The 22139-nt window shown below is 37.9% G+C and overlaps 1 protein-coding gene across 5 annotated transcripts in view; it reads left to right on the plus strand.

Moving 5' to 3' along the window:
- The first annotated feature begins 6875 nt into the window (after positions 1-6875).
- col19a1 (collagen, type XIX, alpha 1) overlaps positions 6876-22139 on the plus strand; it is a 102717-nt gene continuing 87453 nt past the window's right edge. For 4 of the 5 annotated variants that reach the window (XM_089011818.1, XM_089011822.1, XM_089011819.1 and 1 more), the window contains exons 1-10: positions 6876-7026; positions 9770-9891; positions 11206-11280; positions 11367-11466; positions 16078-16201; positions 16840-17115; positions 17499-17579; positions 18360-18479; positions 19127-19189; positions 21517-21561. In XM_089011818.1, coding sequence (XP_088867944.1) covers positions 9804-9891; positions 11206-11280; positions 11367-11466; positions 16078-16201; positions 16840-17115; positions 17499-17579; positions 18360-18479; positions 19127-19189; positions 21517-21561 — 972 coding nt within the window. In that variant the 5' untranslated portion in view covers positions 6876-7026; positions 9770-9803. Of the gene's footprint in view, positions 7027-9769; positions 9892-10729; positions 10793-11205; positions 11281-11366; positions 11467-16077; positions 16202-16839; positions 17116-17498; positions 17580-18359; positions 18480-19126; positions 19190-21516; positions 21562-22139 lie in introns of those variants that run through there. The other variant, XM_089011821.1, reaches the window with a different exon arrangement.

Here is a 22139-nt window from a genome sequence, read left to right on the forward strand (position 1 = left end):
GACAGTGGCTGCCTTTCCAGCAGCTCCTGTATTTTGTTTTTCAACTTCTTTCTTCCCTTTCCTCTTCCTTTCATAACTATTCTGCTGTGTTACATCCGGGTAGAGTGAACGCTGGCACAAATGGCTGCCGTTGCTGACCCGCAAAAAAAAAATATATATATATATATATATATATATATATATATATATATATATATATATATATATATATATATATATATATATATATATATATATATATATATATATATATATATATAGTCTACCGAAAACATCTGTGCGCAGTATGGACTGGAAACCCCAAGGTCAAAATGGGAAACACCTCCCAAGGTGGTGGAGAATGACCGAGCAAAAATCCTGTGGGACTTCCAGATACAGACTGACAAGATGGTAATGGCCAACCAACCAGATATCGTGGTCATAGATAAAGGGGAAAGGAAAGCCGTTGTCGTGGATGTAGCGGTCCCGAGTGATGGGAACATCAGAAAGAAGGAACATGAGAAAATCGAGAAATACCAAGGGCTCAGAGAGGAGCTGGAGAGAGCCTGGAAGGTAAAGGTGACAGTCGTGCCTGTGGTGGTCGGAGCACTTGGGGCAGTGACCCCCAAACTCGACGAGTGGTTGCAACAGATCCCGGGAACAACATCGGATATCTCGGTCCAGAAAAGCGCAGTGCTGGGAACAGCACGGATACTGCGCAGAACCCTCAAGCTTCCTGGCCTCAGGTAGAGGACCCGAGCTGAAATGGGGACAGACACCACCCATGGTGGGTGAGACGAGGATTTTTATATATATATATATATATATATATATATATATATATATATATATATATATATATATATATACTGTATATATATATAATCCTGTGACTGTAAAGTGTCCTTGAGAGTTTTAAAAGGGGTTTAGAAATTAAATGTATTATTATTATTATTATTATTATTAGGTGGGGGACATCCTAAACGGGTTTCCAGCCAATCCCAGGGCATACATACAGTAGACCAAAAATCTGAGCTGTTGATTGGATTGGATTTCTCGCAGTGGAGAAATTTACATTATTCTGAATGTTAAATCTCAGCTTCAAATTTCACATGCACACGTCCAAGCTTCCAAAAATATTAGACAGAACTAGAAATGATTTGTCATTGCACTGTTATTTGTTGAAAAGTTGCAGCTTGTGCAACACGTTATGGTTGAAATAAATAATTATGGAACGTTTATTCTTGGTGGAGAGTCAATTTAAGACCAGCTGGAAACCAGGCGTACATTACACCTGCAGAAACACTCCCATATCAGGTAACATGCTTGGCATTATTAACTTGTTTATGCTGCACCATCTACTCAAACTGCCGAAGTTGAATTTCCTTTCCTGCCACCCCCACCACCCTCACCCCTCCATTCAGTTGCACTTGATAAATTGTGTTTAATGCGTGTCGAAATACGCAATGCGGACAAAGACTGGAGTGTGCCCAATCTAATGAAGGGCAAAAAGATATCCAGGTGCTGGCAGTGGAGCAAAAACTACTTAATTACTGTATTACACACAGACAGAGGCATGCAGACAGACAGATAGACAGACAGACAGACAGACAGACAGACAGATAGACAGACAGGCAGGCAGGCAGAGGAGAGACACACATACATAATCTGGTGTTCTAAGTGGGATGGAACAATACTCTCAGTCACATATTCATCATTATTGTATTCTTGTTGTATTTTCATCGAGTATAAAACATTTTTCAGATTACAGCTATGGAAACTGAGTTGGAAACTTGGGGGCTGGATCGTGTTCAGTGCACTACAATACAGACTAAAATTGTGGAATGGAGAAACAAGAATCTCACTGTGCTTATTCTTACAGGTTTAGAGTGTTTTGTACATTCCTAGTCATGTTTCTACTGCATTTTCCACACTTGCTTCAACCCAGCGATTTTTTTCCTCTAACGTTCCTCACAGCTATTAAGAAAGCGTTTGGCGCTGATTTATTTATTTCACTTCACGTATATGGGCATATTGCATAAAGACTATTGTCCCAAAGCCGCAGGCTAAATCGATGCGTAATTGTACCTTTTTTGTCTTCCATGTTTACATGCGCACTCTTCATTCCAGCCAATGTGCGTCAATGGATGTGTGTGTGTGTGTGCAGAGATTGAAGACAGGTGCCTTACAACAAAAGTGCTTTGTATGGTTGAGAGTCTGAATGGAGCACATTTGTATTCAAAGCAAACATTGTATGTGTGGTTTTTGTCTTGCAAAAACAAACAATGTTGTTTGAAGAATTGAAGGAAATATGAAGTACAAAAAAATGCCAGATGCATACAAGAACATTGATACACTATTGTGAGAGCGACCGCAGGGTTAATGTTGCATTCTAAATCATTACATACTATGTTACAATCTGTTGAACCGTTTTGATTTTCGAAAGTTTAGTTCATGTGAACAGAATATCCACCATGGCAGTCTGTTAATTTAGATATTTTCATTCTTCACGTTCATCAGAATCAGAAAGCCTTTATTCGTCCCACAGTGGGGAAATTTGCATTTTTTTCAGAATCAGAAACTTGTAACTTTTCACAATGGACACTGAACTGTCTAGAGCAGGGGTGTCAAAGTCATTTTTTGCCGCGGGCCACATTGTAGTTATGGTTTCCTCTCGAGGGCCGTTATGAATTTGGGGAACCCATTAGAATGTTTAAATCCCTTCAAATATTACATATAGAGCACACAGCAAATTAATGAATAACTCGTTTTCAAATCTGAAGTCAAGAATAATGACTTTTATTGTGGTTGACATCCAAAAAAATGAAATTTTGGCTCAGATTTGAGCAATCATTATGGAATTTAACAAGTTTGATTTGCTTTCGCGGGCCGAAAAAAATGACTTTGACACCTGTGCTCTAGACCACAGGTGTCAAAGTCAAGGCCCGCGGGCCAAATCCGGCCCGCAACATCATTTTTTTTTCGGCCCGCGACAGCAAATCAAACTTGTTACATTCCATGATGATTGCTAAAATCTGAGCCAAAATTTCATATTTTTGGATGTCAACCACAATAAAAGTCATTATTCTTGACTTCAGATTTGAAAACGAGTTATTCATTAATTTGCTGTGTACTCTATATGTAATATTTGAAGGGAATTAAACATTCTAATGGGTTCCCCAAATTCATAACGGCCCTCGAGAGGAAACCATAACTACAATGTGGCCCGCGGCAAAAAATGACTTTGACACGCCTGGTCTAGGGGGAAAAACAACAACAAAGGAACAACCAGATGGTTGCAAATTATACTTTATACTTATTCTTTAAATAGCAAGTTTCCACCTTCAGATACTAGTAACATCTTCTGCATTTTCAAAACCAAAAGGTCATTTTAACTGGATGACAACATCACATTGTTTAATGCCAAAAAACACAATGAGGTGAGAAGTAGAAATTCTCTCCAAATTAATGAACACCTTCAAAGCTAAAAGTCATTCGGCACTAGATAAATTGCTACCTGGTAAAAATAAGTTTTCATTGTGAAAAATGTCACATAAATCTAACGAAACATGCAATTGCAATTTTTTGATGAAGAACATTTTTAATGCTTTATTTAAAATCTTAATTATACATTCTCCTATGGAGATATTGTGCTAGACCTTTTTTTATCCGTCTTTCACTACTCTGCATGCAGTAAACAGGGATAGAATATTTGCATCAACACTCCAAAAATTGATGTGCACGGTGGCCTAGTATATTGGTCTGAAAGAAATGAAAGGAGACAACGACAGCACAATTTGAAAATCCTTTACTGCAAACACATCTTACACATTCATCCATCCATCTATTATTTCCCCCTCATCCTCAATTGGGCCACATGCTCTCGCCTATCCCAGCTGGCATTGAGTAAAAGGCGCTATACATATATTCTATATTTGTCGGCAACCAAGTGCAGAGCAACATCTTAAACTCATTAAAGTTAATGTTACAGTGCAGACTCTGAAACGTACTCACTGTAAGTGCAGGGATATATTTGAATATTAAGTACCAGTATTGATAAATTGGCTTGACTGGAAAAAAGGCACTAATTTGTACTCAAAATTGTTTTAGTTGCTGCACATGCATTTCAGACATTCAAATGTTTTTTTTTTTTTGTTTTTGTTTTTTTACAGAAGGCACCCGTTATGTTTTAAGGGTTTATTATATCAGGTACAATCTACCGTATGCAAGAGTGATAATCGCAACCCTTGGTTATATAAAAAGCAGACGGTAATGTACATCATCAGTCTCTTTTCGTCAATGGATGCGACAGCTTTGTGTTTGCTTTCAACATTGTAGCAGACGTGCACATTTCACCATGACGTCCATGATCCCCTGGTGAAAAGGAGACTTTGAACCTCTCCTCTTTCATCTAGAACTGCTTCATACAACAAAGAGTGTGCAGAAAGATTGAATGGCTGTCTGTGTCTTTAGTGTTGTGTAACATTATTTGTTATTTTGTTGTTGTTTTTTTGTTTTTGACGTCAAGATGGCACTGCGAGAGTGGCTGCCTTTACAGCAGCTCCTATATTTTCTTCTACCTCCTTTCCTCTTATTTAAATCACTTTGCTGCTGTGAAATGTAAATTTCTCCCCTGCGAGACTAAAAAAGGCTCATGCAATTGTCATTACACGAGCCAATCAGAATCAAGTATTCAAGATCTTCGTAAAATATTTTGCACTCTTCCAAGCGCCCTCAAAAATATGGATTGATCGATCCTATTTATTTATTTGTTTATTTATTGCTGCTGTTTTATAAAAATAAGCTTTTGTAACCATCTTAGTAGCATTTTTTTCATGGAACAGTTTCCATATTTATTTTATTTTGCTCTTTTAACTTCAAGTTGGTGCCGCGAGAGAGACTGCCTCCTGTATTTTGTATTTCTACTTCTTCCCTTCCTTTCCTCTTGCTTGCATAACATTGCTGCTGTGAAATGTAAATTTTTCCCCTGCAAGACTAATAAAGGATAATACGTCTGTGTACACTCTCAGTCGTATAGGAGTGGTCATCAAGGCTAATCCAATCCAATATTGCATACTTTTCCAGAGCTGGAAACTTAAGTCAAACTCCATATCTACTTTTCCATACTTACCATACAATACAATACAATACAATACAATATAATACTTGTTTGGGAACCCTGTACGTATTTTATTGATCTGTGTGGTATGTCGATGTGAATGTTGGTGTTAAAATGTTAGATAATTAGTACGCTGTGTATCATCAGAATCAGAATCAGAATCAAAATAGCTTTATTCGTCCCACAATGGGGAAATTTGCAGTCCACAGCAGCAATTGAAAAGGGATGGGGTTGGGGTAGGGGTGAAAGGATAGAAAACAAGATATTCTAAGCATAACAAAATAAAAATGTCAACTGTATACTGTGCAAAATGTAAATGTACAAAACTGTTCCATAAGAGAAAAAAAAAACTGTACATAGTGCAGAATCAAGAAATGCATTTTGATATATTGCAACAACCCATATTTACAAGTGTCCAGTTTTATTTATTTATTTATTTATTTATTTATTTATTTATTTTTCACATGTGATCATTGAGAATTGTGAAGCCTGACAGCAGTCGGTAGGAACGAGCGGCGGTACCTCTCCTTCTTGCAGCGCGGGTGTAATAGTCTCTGGCTAAAGGAGCTACCCAGTGCTGTCAGGGTAGGCAGGAGGGGGTGGGAGGGGCTGTCCATCATAGCTTTTAGTTTAGCTAGCGTCCGTCTGTTGCCCACCTCCATCATATGCATAACCTTAATAGTGGCACAGCCCTGAGGCTAATTACAAAGTGTAGAACTCAGTAGGTTTCAGAGGGCTGTCCGAAGAGTGGTGGATGATGATAATTTCAGGAAAAAAAAGTTGTACTTCAAGATATTGTGTCTTTCTTTGAAGTCCGTCAGCAGTTTGATGTCAATGAATAATAATAATATATTACATTTTAAGCACCTTTCAAAGCTCTCAAGGACATTTTATAGTCACAGACAAACATAGGTACTATAATAAATAAAATATAATCAAAAATAGAATGTAATAAAAAATACAATTATAAATAGAAACAAGAGAGAGAGAGCTACACAGAAAATGCAATTTTAAATCGGTTGGTTTTGAGATGGGACTTGAAGGTGGGAAGAAAATCGATTTTATGAATGTTGGGAGGAAGTGAGTTCCAAAGTTTGGAGGCAGAGCAGCTGAAGGCTCTGTCACCCATCGTGCTGAGACGAGCAGAGGGGGCACACAGAGGAGGAGGGAGGAAGAGGATCTGAGGGAACGAGAGGGAATAGAAATTTGAAGAAGGTATATAGGCATATAGTATGGGGGGTAAGGTTATGGATAGCTTTAAATGTATAAAGATGAATTGTTGTAGTGATATATGATTGAGACAGCATTGCTCCGAAAACTTTTTGGCATGCTTTTTAGCCATTTTACTTCAATACTTTTGTATTGTTTTGCTTTGTTTGTTTGTTTTTTTTTTTTTTTTTTTTTGTAGTGGTTAATCAGCGAACGCATAAGTGCAGAACTGGTGCTCATAGCTCATTGATCACGGAGCTATGGATGCATGAATAATAAAAACAATGGAGCATCAAATTAATTCTGTAACGCAGTAATAAACTACACAATAAAACCATTTAAAAACATACAACACCAATACGGTTTGCCTTATTTTCTCATCCTCGTAAATCTGTGCATTTAATTTAAATGAATGAATAGAAAAATCTTAAAAGATGGTGAGGCTGGCAATCGAGACTCTGGTACACTTGGTTACCTTCTGCGTGTGTTGTTCGCGCCGTGTATTTGTTTTGCTTTAGGTCTCCTCCGTGGAATGACAGAGTGCAGTGGGAGGGCCACTTCGTTCTAACTAATAAGGAGCTGTATCAGCAGGCGATCCGAGTGTGACTTATTTCTAAGTCCTGAAACCCGCTATCGGACTGATCGTTATTTTACGTGGATTATGCGCTGCTTGCTGCTTGTTCTTACTTACAGCCTCAGAGGAAACTTTCACTGCAACTGTAAGTACTTAACAGTTATAAATTCGTGGTAACAAATTTGCATGTGTGCCCACATTTGCGCCTTGAACCACAGCACCTTACCTCATCTGAGCAGCTGTTTTTTTCTTCTCCCCGTTTTTAAGCGTACATGCTGCGCTAAAATGTTCATTTGCCAATTACAAGTGCGCTGGTTGAGCATACAGTACATGTTTGCCGCTAAATAGAATTAACATCGAATAACCTGGGTAAATGAGCCGCTACTCCGTCACGGAGCCAATCACCGAACGCGCTCAAGACGTTTTTTTTTTATTGGGATAGTGGGTTATAATATCGAGACCTTGCCACAACCTATCATTAAGTTATATACAACCAAAGTGGTTTTTAGATACTTCTTATTACGTGCAAACGAAAACTAATAGGTAATGTAAAAGTATTGGATTGGTGCATCGGGTATATCATGTGAACATGACCCATAAGTGTAAGGCTCTGCCTCAAGTAAGAGCTGTGTGTGTTGAGAATAGCATCGTGCCTTCACACAAACAAGGAACGTGATACCTCTGTAGTGCTACTTGTCCCATGCTTGACTTCAAGTTGTCACTTCATCCATGAGCGCCATCATGCCAATGGGCCAAAAGTTCCATGCTGTCAGGCTGCAGTGCTGCGGTGTGGCTCTGAGTGTGTTCTCAAGTTTAACCCTTCAGTGCTCTCTCACAGTTGAACATGGGGCAGCCTTTAGTTGAGATACAATGCAAAATGTTCTTTTAAATCTACTCAAGAATTGTTTATGGTGAAATTCAACTCACACTCTGCTGTATATTTGTGTTGCATACCTCACCGTCATCCAATTTCACATAATCAGGCATGCAAAATTTCACAGTAAAAGGTGTGCACTCAAGTGTCCAGCACCTCTTGAGCCAAGGGGTGATGAGGTTGATGATTTGCGTAAGTGCCAGTGGTCTGAAAGCAGACTAAAATGTCTCCAGCCTCAATCGTTGAGATTTTCATTTGGAACTGTGACCCTCCAATTCCAAAGTAAACTCAACAAATGAAGTTCTGTTTTTTCTCAACGAAGTGTCTGCAGGCTGTTATTTTTTAGACGAAAAAAAAAAATCCAAGTCACTATATCAAGAGTGCAATCTCATGAATGACGACATCAAATCCATTTTTACAAGATTGTTTATGAACCTTGAACATCAATTCATCCCATTTTTATCCGGTTGATGTAGTTCAGGGTTACGAGTGAGCTTGAAACTTACTCAGCTGACTTTAGGCGATGAGATGATACTGACCCATGACTGGTCATTGCACAGTTACAGGTCACAATTTTTTTACATTGGTTTACATTGGTGATCCCAACAAGCAAAAGATTCAAGCCAGAAATGTGTTTGTTTTGCAAGTCAATTGCATCACCGCTCTGTTCAGCATGAACTTTGTTTAAAAAACAATATAATTCAAAAAGATGTTACTAATACTGCGTATGACATCAAGGTATCCAGCCAAATCAATTCCTGACAATAAATAATGAACAGTTTTCAGTGTTTTTTTTTGTATTGTTATTATTTGAATTATTTTTGGTATGCATTGAATACAATCATCCCAATACTTTAGCAGAAGTTAAAGCATCTTTGCTTTTTTTCTTGAATAAAAGTACCTGTTTGACGGGCTTGGAAGTTTGCCTCACAGTGCTGAGATGTTGGGTTTGATTCTGTGCCTGTATGGGTTGTGTTCAAGGTACTCAGTCCGGTTTCCCTCCAAATTCTAAAAACATGAACAGCAGATGAATGAAACACTCTAAATTGGTTGTGATTCTGAGTGCAAGTAGTTGTTAATTATCAATATTGCTTAATGAACACCACTGTGACAATATCATTATAAAGTGGAAATTAATATCTTGGATTTCATTGTACCTGATGAGGTGTTTTCTGTTAGAAAAAATAGTGTTTGGTCAGTAATGTTTTGTCAAAAATGCTAATACAAAACTACAATTTGAAGGAAAAAAAATGTATTTCTCAAAATACAGTATGCAGACATAATTGCAGATTGCCTTTTAGCACTGATGCGTCATAATGATGTCAATGCTTTCTTGCCACATTATTGTGCGTCTGCACATGCTCCCAGGTTGAAGTTGTTCGCTTCACTCCTTTCATTTTCATGGGAAGCTCTTTATCATAACACTGTTGACAGCGTACGGATCAAAACATGTGATTTAAAGCTGCTCATGCGGCCAAATTGAGTGAAACATTACAAGAATGAAACTTTGTGGAGTGGCACACTAATTTATAATACAACCACAATACAGAGAACACCGACACTCTTTTCAGAATACACAAAGGCAATGCCCAACTGTTTTGTATATGACCCTTCAGTGTTTTGGTTTCTGCATTTTGTAAAGCAGAAATTGTGGTTATTGCATTCATATATCTAATCCACGATGTAGATATATACAAATGATCAATTTGTGTAGGACTGGGTAAAGATGCAGCTGCATGCTTTTGGGCCATATAAAGCCATCAGAGTGCTTTTGAAAATAAATAGCCGCACAATCAGAAAGTTAGATTAAAGTGACATCAACAATCATATTGCTTATTATTCTGTTTAAAATGAAGAGTCTGGTTTTGAGGATAATTGATACAGCTCAGTGAAAGTGATTGCATGCTTTTTCAAAGAAAAAAAAACTCAACGATAATAACAATGACATATAGCAAACTATTGCAGTCAAGCAGAGTGGGTTTAAAATGAAATAATATGTTGTGCCTTTATTCAGGTTTTCAAGGAAACAGCTTTATTGTGTCAGAGCTATGACCTGCCTGCAGAGATGGACGGCATTTTTTTGGACTGTACTCTTAACCCATTGCATTTTCGGAATGGCGGTTAATGACCGGACAGGTAACTATTTTGGTGGTCACTTTTTACCCTTCCTCTTTCAGTGGTGATAATTTTCATTCATTTCATTCATTTCATTTTGGCAATGTTGCCTTTGATAACCTATAGTATGACTTCCTTGTGTGGTTTAATTTTGTAACATTTGGTCCCATTCACCTGTTTTCAGTTTCGGCTGAATACATTCCTCTTTATATATGTGTTGTCCCCTTGCCATTTTCATGTACAGTAAAGTCTCGTTATATCGATATCGGATATATCGATAGTCCCGGTTATATCGATACTATTTCTATGCACGCACGGAGAAAATTACATGCAAACAGGGTCGGATATATCGATAGTCCCGGTTATATCGATATTTTTTCGGACTCCCTTGAATATCGATATAACGAGACTTTACTGTATTTGTAGTATGCAGCGAATGGATTGTTTTTTTTTTTTTTGTTTGGTGCACATTTAACTTATTACATTAATAAATAAGCGATTCATTGCTGCATCACAATCCAAATAATTCTGAAACGATAATCACAATTTAGTAATTTATTGTCAGTCAAAAATTAAATTCCCATACCAATGTTAATGATTTCTATTCAAAACGCCAATAAAAAAAATCTCAGACCATATGTGGTTCGTGCTGAAGGCATAACTTCATGTACACTGTTGCTTCTCTGCAATCTGGGACAATATATTCAGTGAGCTGGTACATCATCACCCAAAAGTGAATACATATGGGAACCACTTGACCATTATGCCAAGTCCATCAATGAATAATATAAATTCTATGCAAATGGTTGATTTGATTGACACAACTCATAACCATCTGTTTATGTCACTCCTCTTCTAGCACAATGACTACATGGACTGAATACACTTGGTCTGTGTGATGAGTTTTTGATGCAACCGACCGGTAATTCAAATATTCATCATGACTAGTACTTTATTATCTACGTTGCAATGCTATTTTTGCCAATGAATTTCATATGCGTGGCAGTGCTACCAACTTGGCAACCTTGCAGCGAAATTAACGTTTAAAAGAAAATTATATGTTGACTATGTTCAAAACTTCTAGTGACTTCATCTGCTGTTATGTGAAACCTATGCTGAAATCATACACTTTGAAGTCACTGCACATGATATTCAGGACTTTCTTGTCCATGCATCACTCCTCTCTATCCAGATTTCAAGAAACCACTACTGTCTGATTATACCAGTTCCTGTTTAATGGGGTTAATTTAAATGGAAATTCAATGTTAAAATCATCCAAACATGTCCAAGTTAAAATACCTCTTCATATGATTGTCTGGTTTTCTCTTCCTTCAGGTGACTCCTGCCCCCTACTAAATGTAGAGGTGCTCAGGTTTTCTGACACCTTAGATGAAACACTGGAAATCACAGGTATGTACCGAATGTGAAAATCTGCTATATAAATAAGACAATAAAATCTACTAACATATACCCTGCTCCACATTCTTCTTTTGCAGGAATTGATCTCACAGAACAGTTTCTTCACCGTAAGGGGACGGTTACAGAACACCTGCCTTCATTTCGGTTGGGAAGCAGCCCACTTATCAAACCAACTATGTGAGTCGCAATCAAAGCAAATAAAACCACTCTGAATGCGTGTGTGTGGGGGAGGGTGTTTGTGTGTGTGTGTGTGTGTGTGTGTGTGTGTGTGTGTGTGTGTGTGTGTGTGTGTGTGTGTATTTTGAGAAAAAAAGATAGATACTGTAGGTAGGTAGTTTGGAAGGCAGTTAGGTAGGTAAGAAGGTAGGCAGGCAGGCAGGCAGACAGATAGACAGACCGACCCGGTGGATGGATGGATGGATGGATGGATGGATGGATGGATGGATGGATGGATGGATGGATGGATGGATGGATGTTTGGATGGATGGATGGATGGATGGATGTTTGGATGGATGGATGGATGGAAGGATAGATAGATAGATAGATAGATAGATAGATAGATAGATAGATAGATAGATAGATAGATAGATAGATAGATAGATAGATAGATAGATAGATAGATAGATAGATAGATAGATAGATAGATAGACAGACAGACAGACAGACAGACAGACAGACAGACAGACAGACAGACAGACAGACAGACAGACAGACAGACAGACAGACAGATAGATAGATAGATAGATAGATAGATAGATAGATAGATAGATAGATAGATAGATAGATAGATAGATAGATAGATAGATAGATAGATAGATAGATAGATAGATAGATAGATAGATAGAACATGGCAATGCAATTATTAAAGACTAAAATCTTACCGGTATTATAAGTGTGGGATGTGTGGTTCACAAGTTACTGTCAATATGCTCAGTGCTCTAGCCGTATGCAGGTTTAATTTAATAGGAGGCAACCCAGATGAACTGCACTCAGAGCAAAAGGTTCATTTGCCTCAGCTAGTAAGGGCAAACGGTGAGGTCAGCCATTAGATGACATTCATTTGAACAGAATGAGTACATATTGCATTTATTCTATACATGTCCCAAGGGCAAAACGTGGAACTTTAGGTAGGGATGTGGGGATTATCTGCATGTGTAATAAGACAGGAATATTCAAATGACTACAGAAATGACACACTGAGGTGTCACTTATGCCTTGGTCAACTGGTGGGAGTGCCCCATTACTTCACCATGAATCTAAAATTATGATAAATTAGGATAAAGTTTCTTGTTCCATATTCATAGGGGCCTATAGCACCTTTACACCAACAGTACACCCTGTGGAATGCACATAGTTATGCAGTTTAAGCTACATTTGAACTCAATACGCTCATGTTTTTTGTCTCCCATCGGAACTTATTGTCATTCTTCCAGGAAGGCAATGCTATTTTTAGTCTTTTACATGACCCCTAAGTAGCATAGACCACTCCTCTTCTTCGGGTAAGATGGATAAAAAACCTTTATGCAGGTTGATTTGCGGTTTGTTTCCTCTCCGTCCAGTCATTTGGCTGAACATACATTTGCGTCTGTGTCAGTTTCTTCCTCTGGGTCTGTCCAATGTGTCCAAGATGTTGCTTCCCAATGACATTGCTGACAGTGCCTTTGGTGATAGCGACGAGCCTGTGATGCTTCTCATATCCAATTATCTAAGTACGTACTTTGACAGGTGATACTGCATGTCAGCTGAGGAGGGAGCTGTACCAAGTGCAATGCCCCTCTGCACACCACTTCCCTTGCATACTCCCTTCCCTCCTTCTCCCCAAACATTACTCCCTTTAACATGTAGTTCAGATAAGTGCAGCAGTACATTCCCCATGCTCTCCATCTGGCTAATGTTATGCTGGATACATACCGTAAAACACACCATGGTGCATAGATCACGACAAGGAGCATTTGTCTGAGGGGACAAATTATTGGACGGCCTTAAGACTGAATGTCTGTCCTTTATGATCATGTTTGACCTTATCTTCTTTCCATTTCATTTTAACATGAGTCACATTCGGGTATAACTTAAAGCGAGTAATTGAATCCGGGATATGTCAGATCCACTTCTCATTCAAAGTGATTTTCTTAGAACATGTTCCAAAGTATTATGAAATGACAACAATAGTGTTTAAAAAGTTATCCAAATTATTATGAAAAGCAGTGTTTCAAGACAGTAAATACGTCATGTGTTTAATTTGGTGCACTAGAATGTAACATTTGCATAAATAAGAAACGATCCAAATAATCTCAACAGGTGAAGTAATTTTTGAAGAGCACCAATTTGATAGCAGTTTTTGCAAGGCTTGCATCGACTAATTGTGAGTTGTTGCAGGTTCTCTTATGTGTTGACCCTGTTGTAGGTGGATGATCAAAACTATTGAGAGCCTTAGTAACCCCTTAAGATGCTGCAGTTTTCATACCGTGTCGTAAATGATCCCGACAATAAAAACAATAATTCACCGTTCTTGCATGTTGTTTGTGAGCCAGTTATAAATGTCTTGTCAGTTGTCAAACATAACTTGGTCAGTTTAATAAAATAATATTCAAGGTTAACTAAGTGTAACGCCAGCCAAGTTTTCAAAATAATGTCTACCATGTACAGTGTAGTATTCATCGATGCAAATTGTTACAGTTCCGAGGCATTAGCTATATGTAAACAGTAGATCCTCTATCTTGTTTCTTTTGTATCTGTTTTAAACAGGGAAGTGGGTTTGTGCTAAGTCATTGTTAAAGCCCTTGCTCACATGAATAGGGCTTCTAACTTGACGGTTCACCTTGTTGAGCCATCTTTGATCCTTCACTGGGTCGCATGTCAGTGACAGGGACGAGAGCCAACTGGGGTAACATTTGAGCTTTGATTGTTCCATCTGTCACAACCTGATTCCTTAGGCTCCTTGAAAATTATCCTCCTGGATAGCATTTCCTGAAAAGAAACCAAAGCTTCTTTAACTGGAATGAAGGTATTGGAGTGGCCTTTTGTCAAAATGTTGGTACACTTTGGCCATGATTAAGTATCCTCCATATTGAAAGTAAATCCGAAAATAGCCCTAAGTCATGACAATTGAATTAGCTGGATTTTTTTTTAGCTTGTGAATCAAAGTTTTTATTGAAATACATGTAACATTTGCTGAGGTGGATATTTCTGACTGCTACCTTTCATTCAGTAATTCAGCCCGTAAATTTCTGGAATACCTTTGCTGCATCAACTCTGAAGCAGATGAGCTTATTGACTATTATTGCAAGAGAAAATTAGTCATCCTCTGCAGTTCAAGTTATACTTGAATTCCCATTTGTGAATGTAAATGATTTGTACATGTCTGGGAAAGAGACATTTGTTGGTGAATATGATGTTATGGCTGAGCCAGCATGAAGGGATGAGGGATGGAAAACTATATTTGCAAACCAACCTCCTCTGAGGTTTGCTTGAGGCCATTTATGGCAGATGGCAGTAAATGTGAGGTTGTGAACGTTGGCCCTCTGGGCCCTCTGAGATCATGCATGTTTTACAGTTGATGTTTTGAAATGAGAGCTGGCTTGTGGAGTCTGTGGGATGCATGGAGAATTCCGGATCATTGTAGAGCATCTTTACTGTGCTTATTTCCAGCCAGCAGCACAATCTTGGTTAACTATGTTACTATTTTAGTACAATTTTAGTGTAATTTCTACCTGTCACTACGCATGTCAACAGGAGAACATTTCTTCAGGGAAAGGATCATATATATATATTACACCAAATACTGTCCATCAATCTCAGTTATGTGTTAAATGTTTTCTCATCAAGGAATCAGAATCAGAAAACCTTTATTCGTCCCACAATGGGGAAATTTGCAAAGGTGGCCCAGTAGTAGAATGGTTCGCACGCTGACACAACAGTGCAGAGGTAAATTGCAGCTTCGGCCTCCCAGTGTGGAGTTTGTATGTTCTTCCTGGGCTCGCGTGGGTTTTCTTCAGGTCCTCTGGTTTCCTTCCACATTCCAAAAATGTGCATGGCAGGCTGATTGAACACTATGGTGAATAATATTCCATTAAGGTGCACATCAGCCAGCACCAGTGGCCTATGATGTTAAAAGTATCCAACGTATTCATGTATAACTATTTTATTAACCTAGTTTAGTCAATGTTGGTACATCTGCGTTACTATTTTTTTCTGATCTTGATGTAATTTATTTTTGTGCCTCTATTTTGGGGTGTGAATAACAGTGTTTTAAAAGGAAAACTGGTGGTACTTGCATCATGCAATCTAGTAAAGTTTGAAAAGATGTGAGGGTGTGCAATGAGTGAACAAACAAGCTATAATTCATGCAAAGGGGACGAGGCCGAACTGGTGTAGTGTTGCTGATGTAAAAGATGATATTATTTTTCCTATACTGTACAACCGCCATCTTCTCCACATATATTTATTTGCCTCAGAAGCTAAGGTCAAACACATAAACAAACATTTTCATTCCATGAGGCGTCTACGAGCCAATAACTGCAGCATATAGTCGCGCAGACAAGGTAAAAGATTGGTTCATGTGACTCTGGATCAATGCCTCTATGTTTTCATTAGCTGAAGGCTAGGGAGGTTCAAAGTAAATGGGATCAAATGTGTCAGCATTATTTATTCATGAAGAAGAAGCTTTATTGATTGCAGACATTTGTGGTGGGTGTTAATCCAACACAGAGACATGCGGCTGATTTGAATAATGATATTCATGTCAGAAATGTAGCATATTCACACAACTGTCCTAAAATCTTTTTTTAGAGAAGTTTTCCCAAATGGGTTGCCGGGTGAATTTTCCCTTGTCACCATCTTTCGTGTGAGAAAAACTACAAAAAAAGACCGATGGTATCTTTGGCAGATATTCGATCAAGCTGGAGACACACAGGTGAGTGTCAAAATCAACATAACACTTTTTAGTGGAACTTTCAAATTAAAACACAACGGTTGGTTGACTTGTTTGTCTTTTGTATTCTCTACAACTACAAACTTCCCATGGGAATTAATTAATTAATTAATATGTTAAATGTTCTGTCAAACGGTTGCTGTCATAAAACCTTTTCAGATTTTAAGTGGAATGAATTCAATGATTTAACTGTCGATTTAGCTGTAAAAGCCACTGGCTGATGTTAGCAGTTGCTGCTTGTCAGTGAATGCAAATAGCAAGAATTTGTGAGAAATGGATGTCTCCGACTCCACACAATAGATTTTCTGAATTACCATTAATCTTGGTAGATTAAGCATGAAATAAACCCCATTTACCCATTCTAATTGTATACTAAAAGGTATACTGTATATTGGTTAAAATAAGCTAAGGAAAGCACAAATGAAGCTTTGTCACGTCATATACTCAGAGCTTCAACGTTTTTGCATCATTAAGAGGTTAAAAAAATCAATAAATAGATCAGTCGGATTGACAACTATATAGACTCAGGACTGTTTAACTTTAAAATGTTCCACCAAACTGGAAAATGGAACAGGTGGGTATTTTTGTTGTTGTTGCTGAACTCCCCTGTGTCCCCGCAGGTGTCAGTTGTGGTTGATGGTGGCAAGAAGGCGGTAGAGTTTTCCTTTCAAGGTTTGCTGAAAAACGTGCTCCGCTACACATTTAAGAGCCATGACCTACACACCCTCTTTAATCGCCAATGGCACAAGCTGAGCTTTTCTGTACAGAGCAACATCGTCTCTGTTCACATGGACTGCAAGCTAATAGAAAGGAGGCTGACTGCCGAAAGGGACGGTATTGACCCAAGTGGGCATACACTCATCACCACACGAACACAGGATGGACGACCTGTGGATGTGCGTGCTCCATCTTTAAATTCCCACTGTTTTCTACAAATCTTTGGTGTTGCTTCATATATGATCTGAAGTAAGGTTTTCGCTGAACGGTTTCAGAAAGTGGTAAATAGTGCGAAAAAAAAACATATCTGTCAACCGTGTCTTTTTGTCAATGAGTGTGGCTTACTTAGATTAAATTTCCATTAGCGGCTGACCTTTAGGTTCACGTTATGTAAAGATATGAGTGAGTACATCACCAAAATGGAAGTGTTAAAACTTGGCTCAGAAAAAGATGCAGTTGAATGTGAAGCGAAAACCTTAAATGAACTGAATTTATAGGATTTCTTACACAAGTTTAAATATCATGATATAATGTGGTCCACTAAAAGTATTGTTTTCCCCAGGTTGAACTCAAACAAATAATCCTGTACTGCGACCCTTACGTAGTCGAAATGGAAACATGCTGCGAGATACTGGAGTCAAAGGTAAATATATTCATGTCAGCAACATGTTTTTTTCTCCTCCAATCGTATCAACATGTATTTATTCTATGCATACATAAGATATTCTATATATTGCCTACACATAAATATCTTATCTCCAGGGTATTAAATGCTATACCATGAACAATTTCTGTCCAATCCATTAGAAAATCATTCACATAATGTGAACACATTACCAAATGTATATACAAAATTATAACATTCACATGTAAGGCTTTTTTAACCAATCAGAATCCTGAAAAAAAGCCACATCTAGATAAGAAAAACATTGCCAAAGTAGACTTGTACAGCTACTGCATGTACAGTTTGTGTGAAGCAAAAATGATTAACTCCATTGAATATATCACATAAGGGGGAATATTGTATGCAAACACTAGTAACAATGTTTTAGAAAACCTGGCTGAGGGTTTCTGAATGGGATTTAATGCCCTGTAACACAGCACCCATGTGGAAATGAATGCCACAAAAAGACAAAATTCAACGCTAATTTACTTATGTTACAATGATTTCCAATGGTGTGGTGGCCTTTGACCTGTGCTACTCTTTCTTTCAAAGCATATTGCTACTACGTTTGTGCTGTCACTCAAAGATTTATTATTGTTCTGTATGTCAATGTTCTTTTCTATTTACTTCATCAAATGAATGCAACACCCCTCCCGAGACATACACTATGTCAATTGTGATTTAGCTGTTTTTTATTGTTTAGTACCTTGCGAACAAGACAAAGGTGTCTCAATGGATGTCTTCTTTATATTGATCCAGTGTGAAGCCAAGAAGACAATTAATGGCACCTCCCCACCCTCAGTTCCAGCCCAGCTTCCACAGATGCTGTCTCAGCGAGCCACACAGCCAAATGACAGATGTCACTGTCCAAATGAAAAGGTACAATCAATTTAAAGCAACAAGGGATCTTAATTGAGCATGTGTAATGTCTATCGTAACCCTGTCAACAATGATTTTGACCATCCTTTCCAAACATTTAATGTCCAGTGAAAGGACATTTATGCGGGGGGAAACCCATTTCCCCCCGCAGGAAGACAAGCAAATGTGGTACACTAAGAGTAAACACTGATGCTGTCCTCCTTGGTTGTTTCTACATGATAGATCTTCATGATAGTAATTTTTTTTCAGCCGCAAATAGAAGGCGTGAATTGAAATCCTAAAACAAACATTTAGTCTTTTCTGAGAGGCACAGATGGCGAGTTCCACACTAAGCGATCATTGTGGGGTCCGTAAAAAAAGTACAGGCATTTCATTCAATTCAATTATTATTCGGTCACACATTCAAATGCTAACACACACATTTCCAAAGACCGATGGCAGCTTTCCAATAAATACCAAATTAAAAAACCATCAAGAAAATGTCTGATTTCTTTTTTATATAAAGAAATATATTTAGACTCTTTGACTCAAAACTACTTGCAAAAATGTGTGCGGTGAAAAAAAAATTACATAAACTTTGATTGGTATTTTATATACTGTATGTTTCAACATGTGTTTTTTGTTGTAATGTATGTTTATTTGTACAGGGGGATGTTGGTCTTCCTGGTCAAGTTGGACTTCCTGGACCAAAAGGGGATGTGGGAGAAAAAGTATGTTTAAATTTGTTACATTTGCCCCCCACATACTTGGGGTTCGGTACCCACTAATTTGCATAATCACTGATTATGACATGAATACTTTTGTTGTTAGTTTTTTACCACCCTGCTTTTGCTCTCTAGTTTATTCATTTATTTATTTGTGACAAATGCATATTGACGCTCGATCAGTGTTTTTGAAGAATGACTTGGGTTTGAATGTATTCATTTATTAATGCAAAAACTATATATACAATATATTAAATGGACCTTATGCGTGGAAATGTGTTGGGCATTTCCAGTGGAAAGTTCAGATGAGTAACGCTTTCATTTTCCCCAACCTCCAAGCTCTTCCAGTTGAAGAACAGAAGAAAAACACATTTTGTGCATATATTTTTGCTCAGTATAAACTTAGAAGGTAAGAAAACAAATTGCACGCCATCCAAAATGCAGCAAAGGAGCCAATGTGGCCTTATTTATTATCACATTCTTGATTTAAAAAAAAATGCGGTTTATATCTTTATTTTCAATATTTTTATCGAAATGGGTGTGATTTTTTTTACTCAAGATATGTTTCAGCGTCCTTCTTACAAGCACAGGCCATTATTTTTTTTCTCATTACCGCTCCCGATTGTGATTTGAAAATGTTGAGGTGCTAGCCTCCATTGTTACCATCTGAAATGCAATTTCTAGTTTTCAACCAATCAATAACAGGCACAATTTGTTTACTCGCTGAACACCAAAATTCATAACAAACCCCATTACCATCTTGAACATGAAATCAATGACGGTAAAGAAAACCATGATTGAGGCCTGCACAGACACACTCCAGGCTGATGGTGGCAAACAGGCTTTGTGGGCTGATAACATACTGTGCACTTCACTCCTTCCTTCAGTGGCAGGCGGTGCCTTTCAGATGTAGTAGGGCTTTGCTCAGCACCACATAACCCTCCCCTAGCACTCTTAAAATAAATATGTCAAAGTCGATTTTTTTTAGCTTGGAGTAGAAAAGAGTTGGTTTTTGGATATGGTTATGTTGGAAACACTGACACACAAATCATACCAGCATTGCTTTTTAGTACACCCTGATTTAGTACAGTATTTTGTCTCTCAAATTGATACCAAAATTCTTGGGGCTGATCCATTGTTTTTTAATCTCTGCCACACACTTTTACAAGTGTACATTGATAATTCATAAAAATATCATTAAGGAAACAATATTGAGGTGAAGTAGTGAGGCATTCAATTACCCTTTCTGCGTAGGAATGTAAGAAAATGATCAGTGTACTCATGAGCAATTTAGCATGACTTGTAAAGATGACTCATAGGATATCTGGGCAATTCAGAACATTTAAAAGCTGCAACATAAGAAACGCAGTTCCTGGCTTACTTTGGCTGCTTTACTCTAACAGTGAGTACTATCCTGCATTAGAGTGAGGGTTTGATGGAGGATTCTAATACACGGCAAACGGATTAAACAGCAATGATTAATCCAAAATCCCCCAGGAAATTAAACAGATAAGTAGTGGTTATAAGAATGGAGCTTACTTGAATGGAAATCCATTTTGCATGGCCTCGCATATAAACCCTGGTATTACTAGGTTTAGAGCTTCTGTATGTGCACACAAAGGGATGGGGGGGCATGTAGTGAAATTAAAACGTCCTCTTCAACAATTACTGTACCTTTTAAGCACTACGACCATAATTGTTGCTAAATTAAATTCACTATATTTCTGAATTGGCCTTCATGCTAAGAGACAGTACCCCATTCAAATGGTAGCCGTAATCTTTTTTTTTTTGCCAAGGTAGCAGTTGATAATGGCTAAAAATCTGTTTATGCATGTAAAAAGGAAAGAAGATAACATCATTGTTCCTTTACTGACAGTGCCTGGCACTGCAGTTCACAAGTGTATGTGTGTAAGTGTGATACTTACATGTCATTAATATCGCACATTTTGAGACACATACAAAATAATTAGCCAAAATATAACTTTCTTCTTCATTTAATCACACCAAAATCACACCTCAGTAACTTTATTTGATTTTAATGTCTTACTGAATGTGTTTTTCTGTGCCAATGTTTTATATTATGGTATTTGTTTATCTACTGCTACCATTTTTCTCATAACATGTTTCCTTTTATTTACTTTCGGTGTACCTTCTTGCCCAAAGATACGACATATATCACTAACACATGTATCTTCGTTATGTGGTTGTTGGGAAGTGGTCTGCAGGCTCCGAGCGGTTCAGCAACTGTGAAATCAGAAATTAGCAAACAAGAATTTAAGAAACACCATAGAATACCCAATTATTATTGTATGTTCTTTATGTTTCTGTGACAGGGAGACCAAGGGAAGGCCTGCATTCCAGGAAGCCAGGGTCAGAAGGTAAGTACTATAATTTTTATACTTTTTACTTTGAACATACAAAAGAAAGTATAATATAGAGTTTGATACTCTTCTTGCCGGGCATAATGAACTGTGCACGTAAAGACCCACGTTAAATCACCTGAGTTACAAGTTAGCCCTGATTTCAACCGATCTAAAGTCTAATGTCACCAAATTTTCAGATGCGTTGGGGTGTGTAATAGAAAACGCTCAGTAAAATATCCCAAAAATGGCATACTAGACTTTCCCTGGACAAAAATCAAATACAGTAAAGTCTCGTTATATCGATATTCAAGGGAGTCCGAAAAAATATCGATATAACCGGGACTATCGATATATCCGACCCTGTTTGCATGCAATTGTCTCCATGCGTGCATAGAAATAATATCAATATAACCGGGACTATCGATATATCCGATATCGATATAACGAGACTTTACTGTAGCAGCATTTTTTACATCAAACTCCTGTATGCCTGCCGATGAAATGATGGCCCCTTGAGTAAGCTGTTCTATTCCTGGTCCTAAATCATATGGAAATTTTTCTATAATGCCAGCATGACATTGTGAGTGATTAAC

Source organism: Hippocampus bargibanti, linkage group LG13, assembly GCF_051943395.1.
Source record: "Hippocampus bargibanti isolate YZ-2025 linkage group LG13, ASM5194339v1, whole genome shotgun sequence".
NCBI lineage: Eukaryota > Metazoa > Chordata > Actinopteri > Syngnathiformes > Syngnathidae > Hippocampus > Hippocampus bargibanti.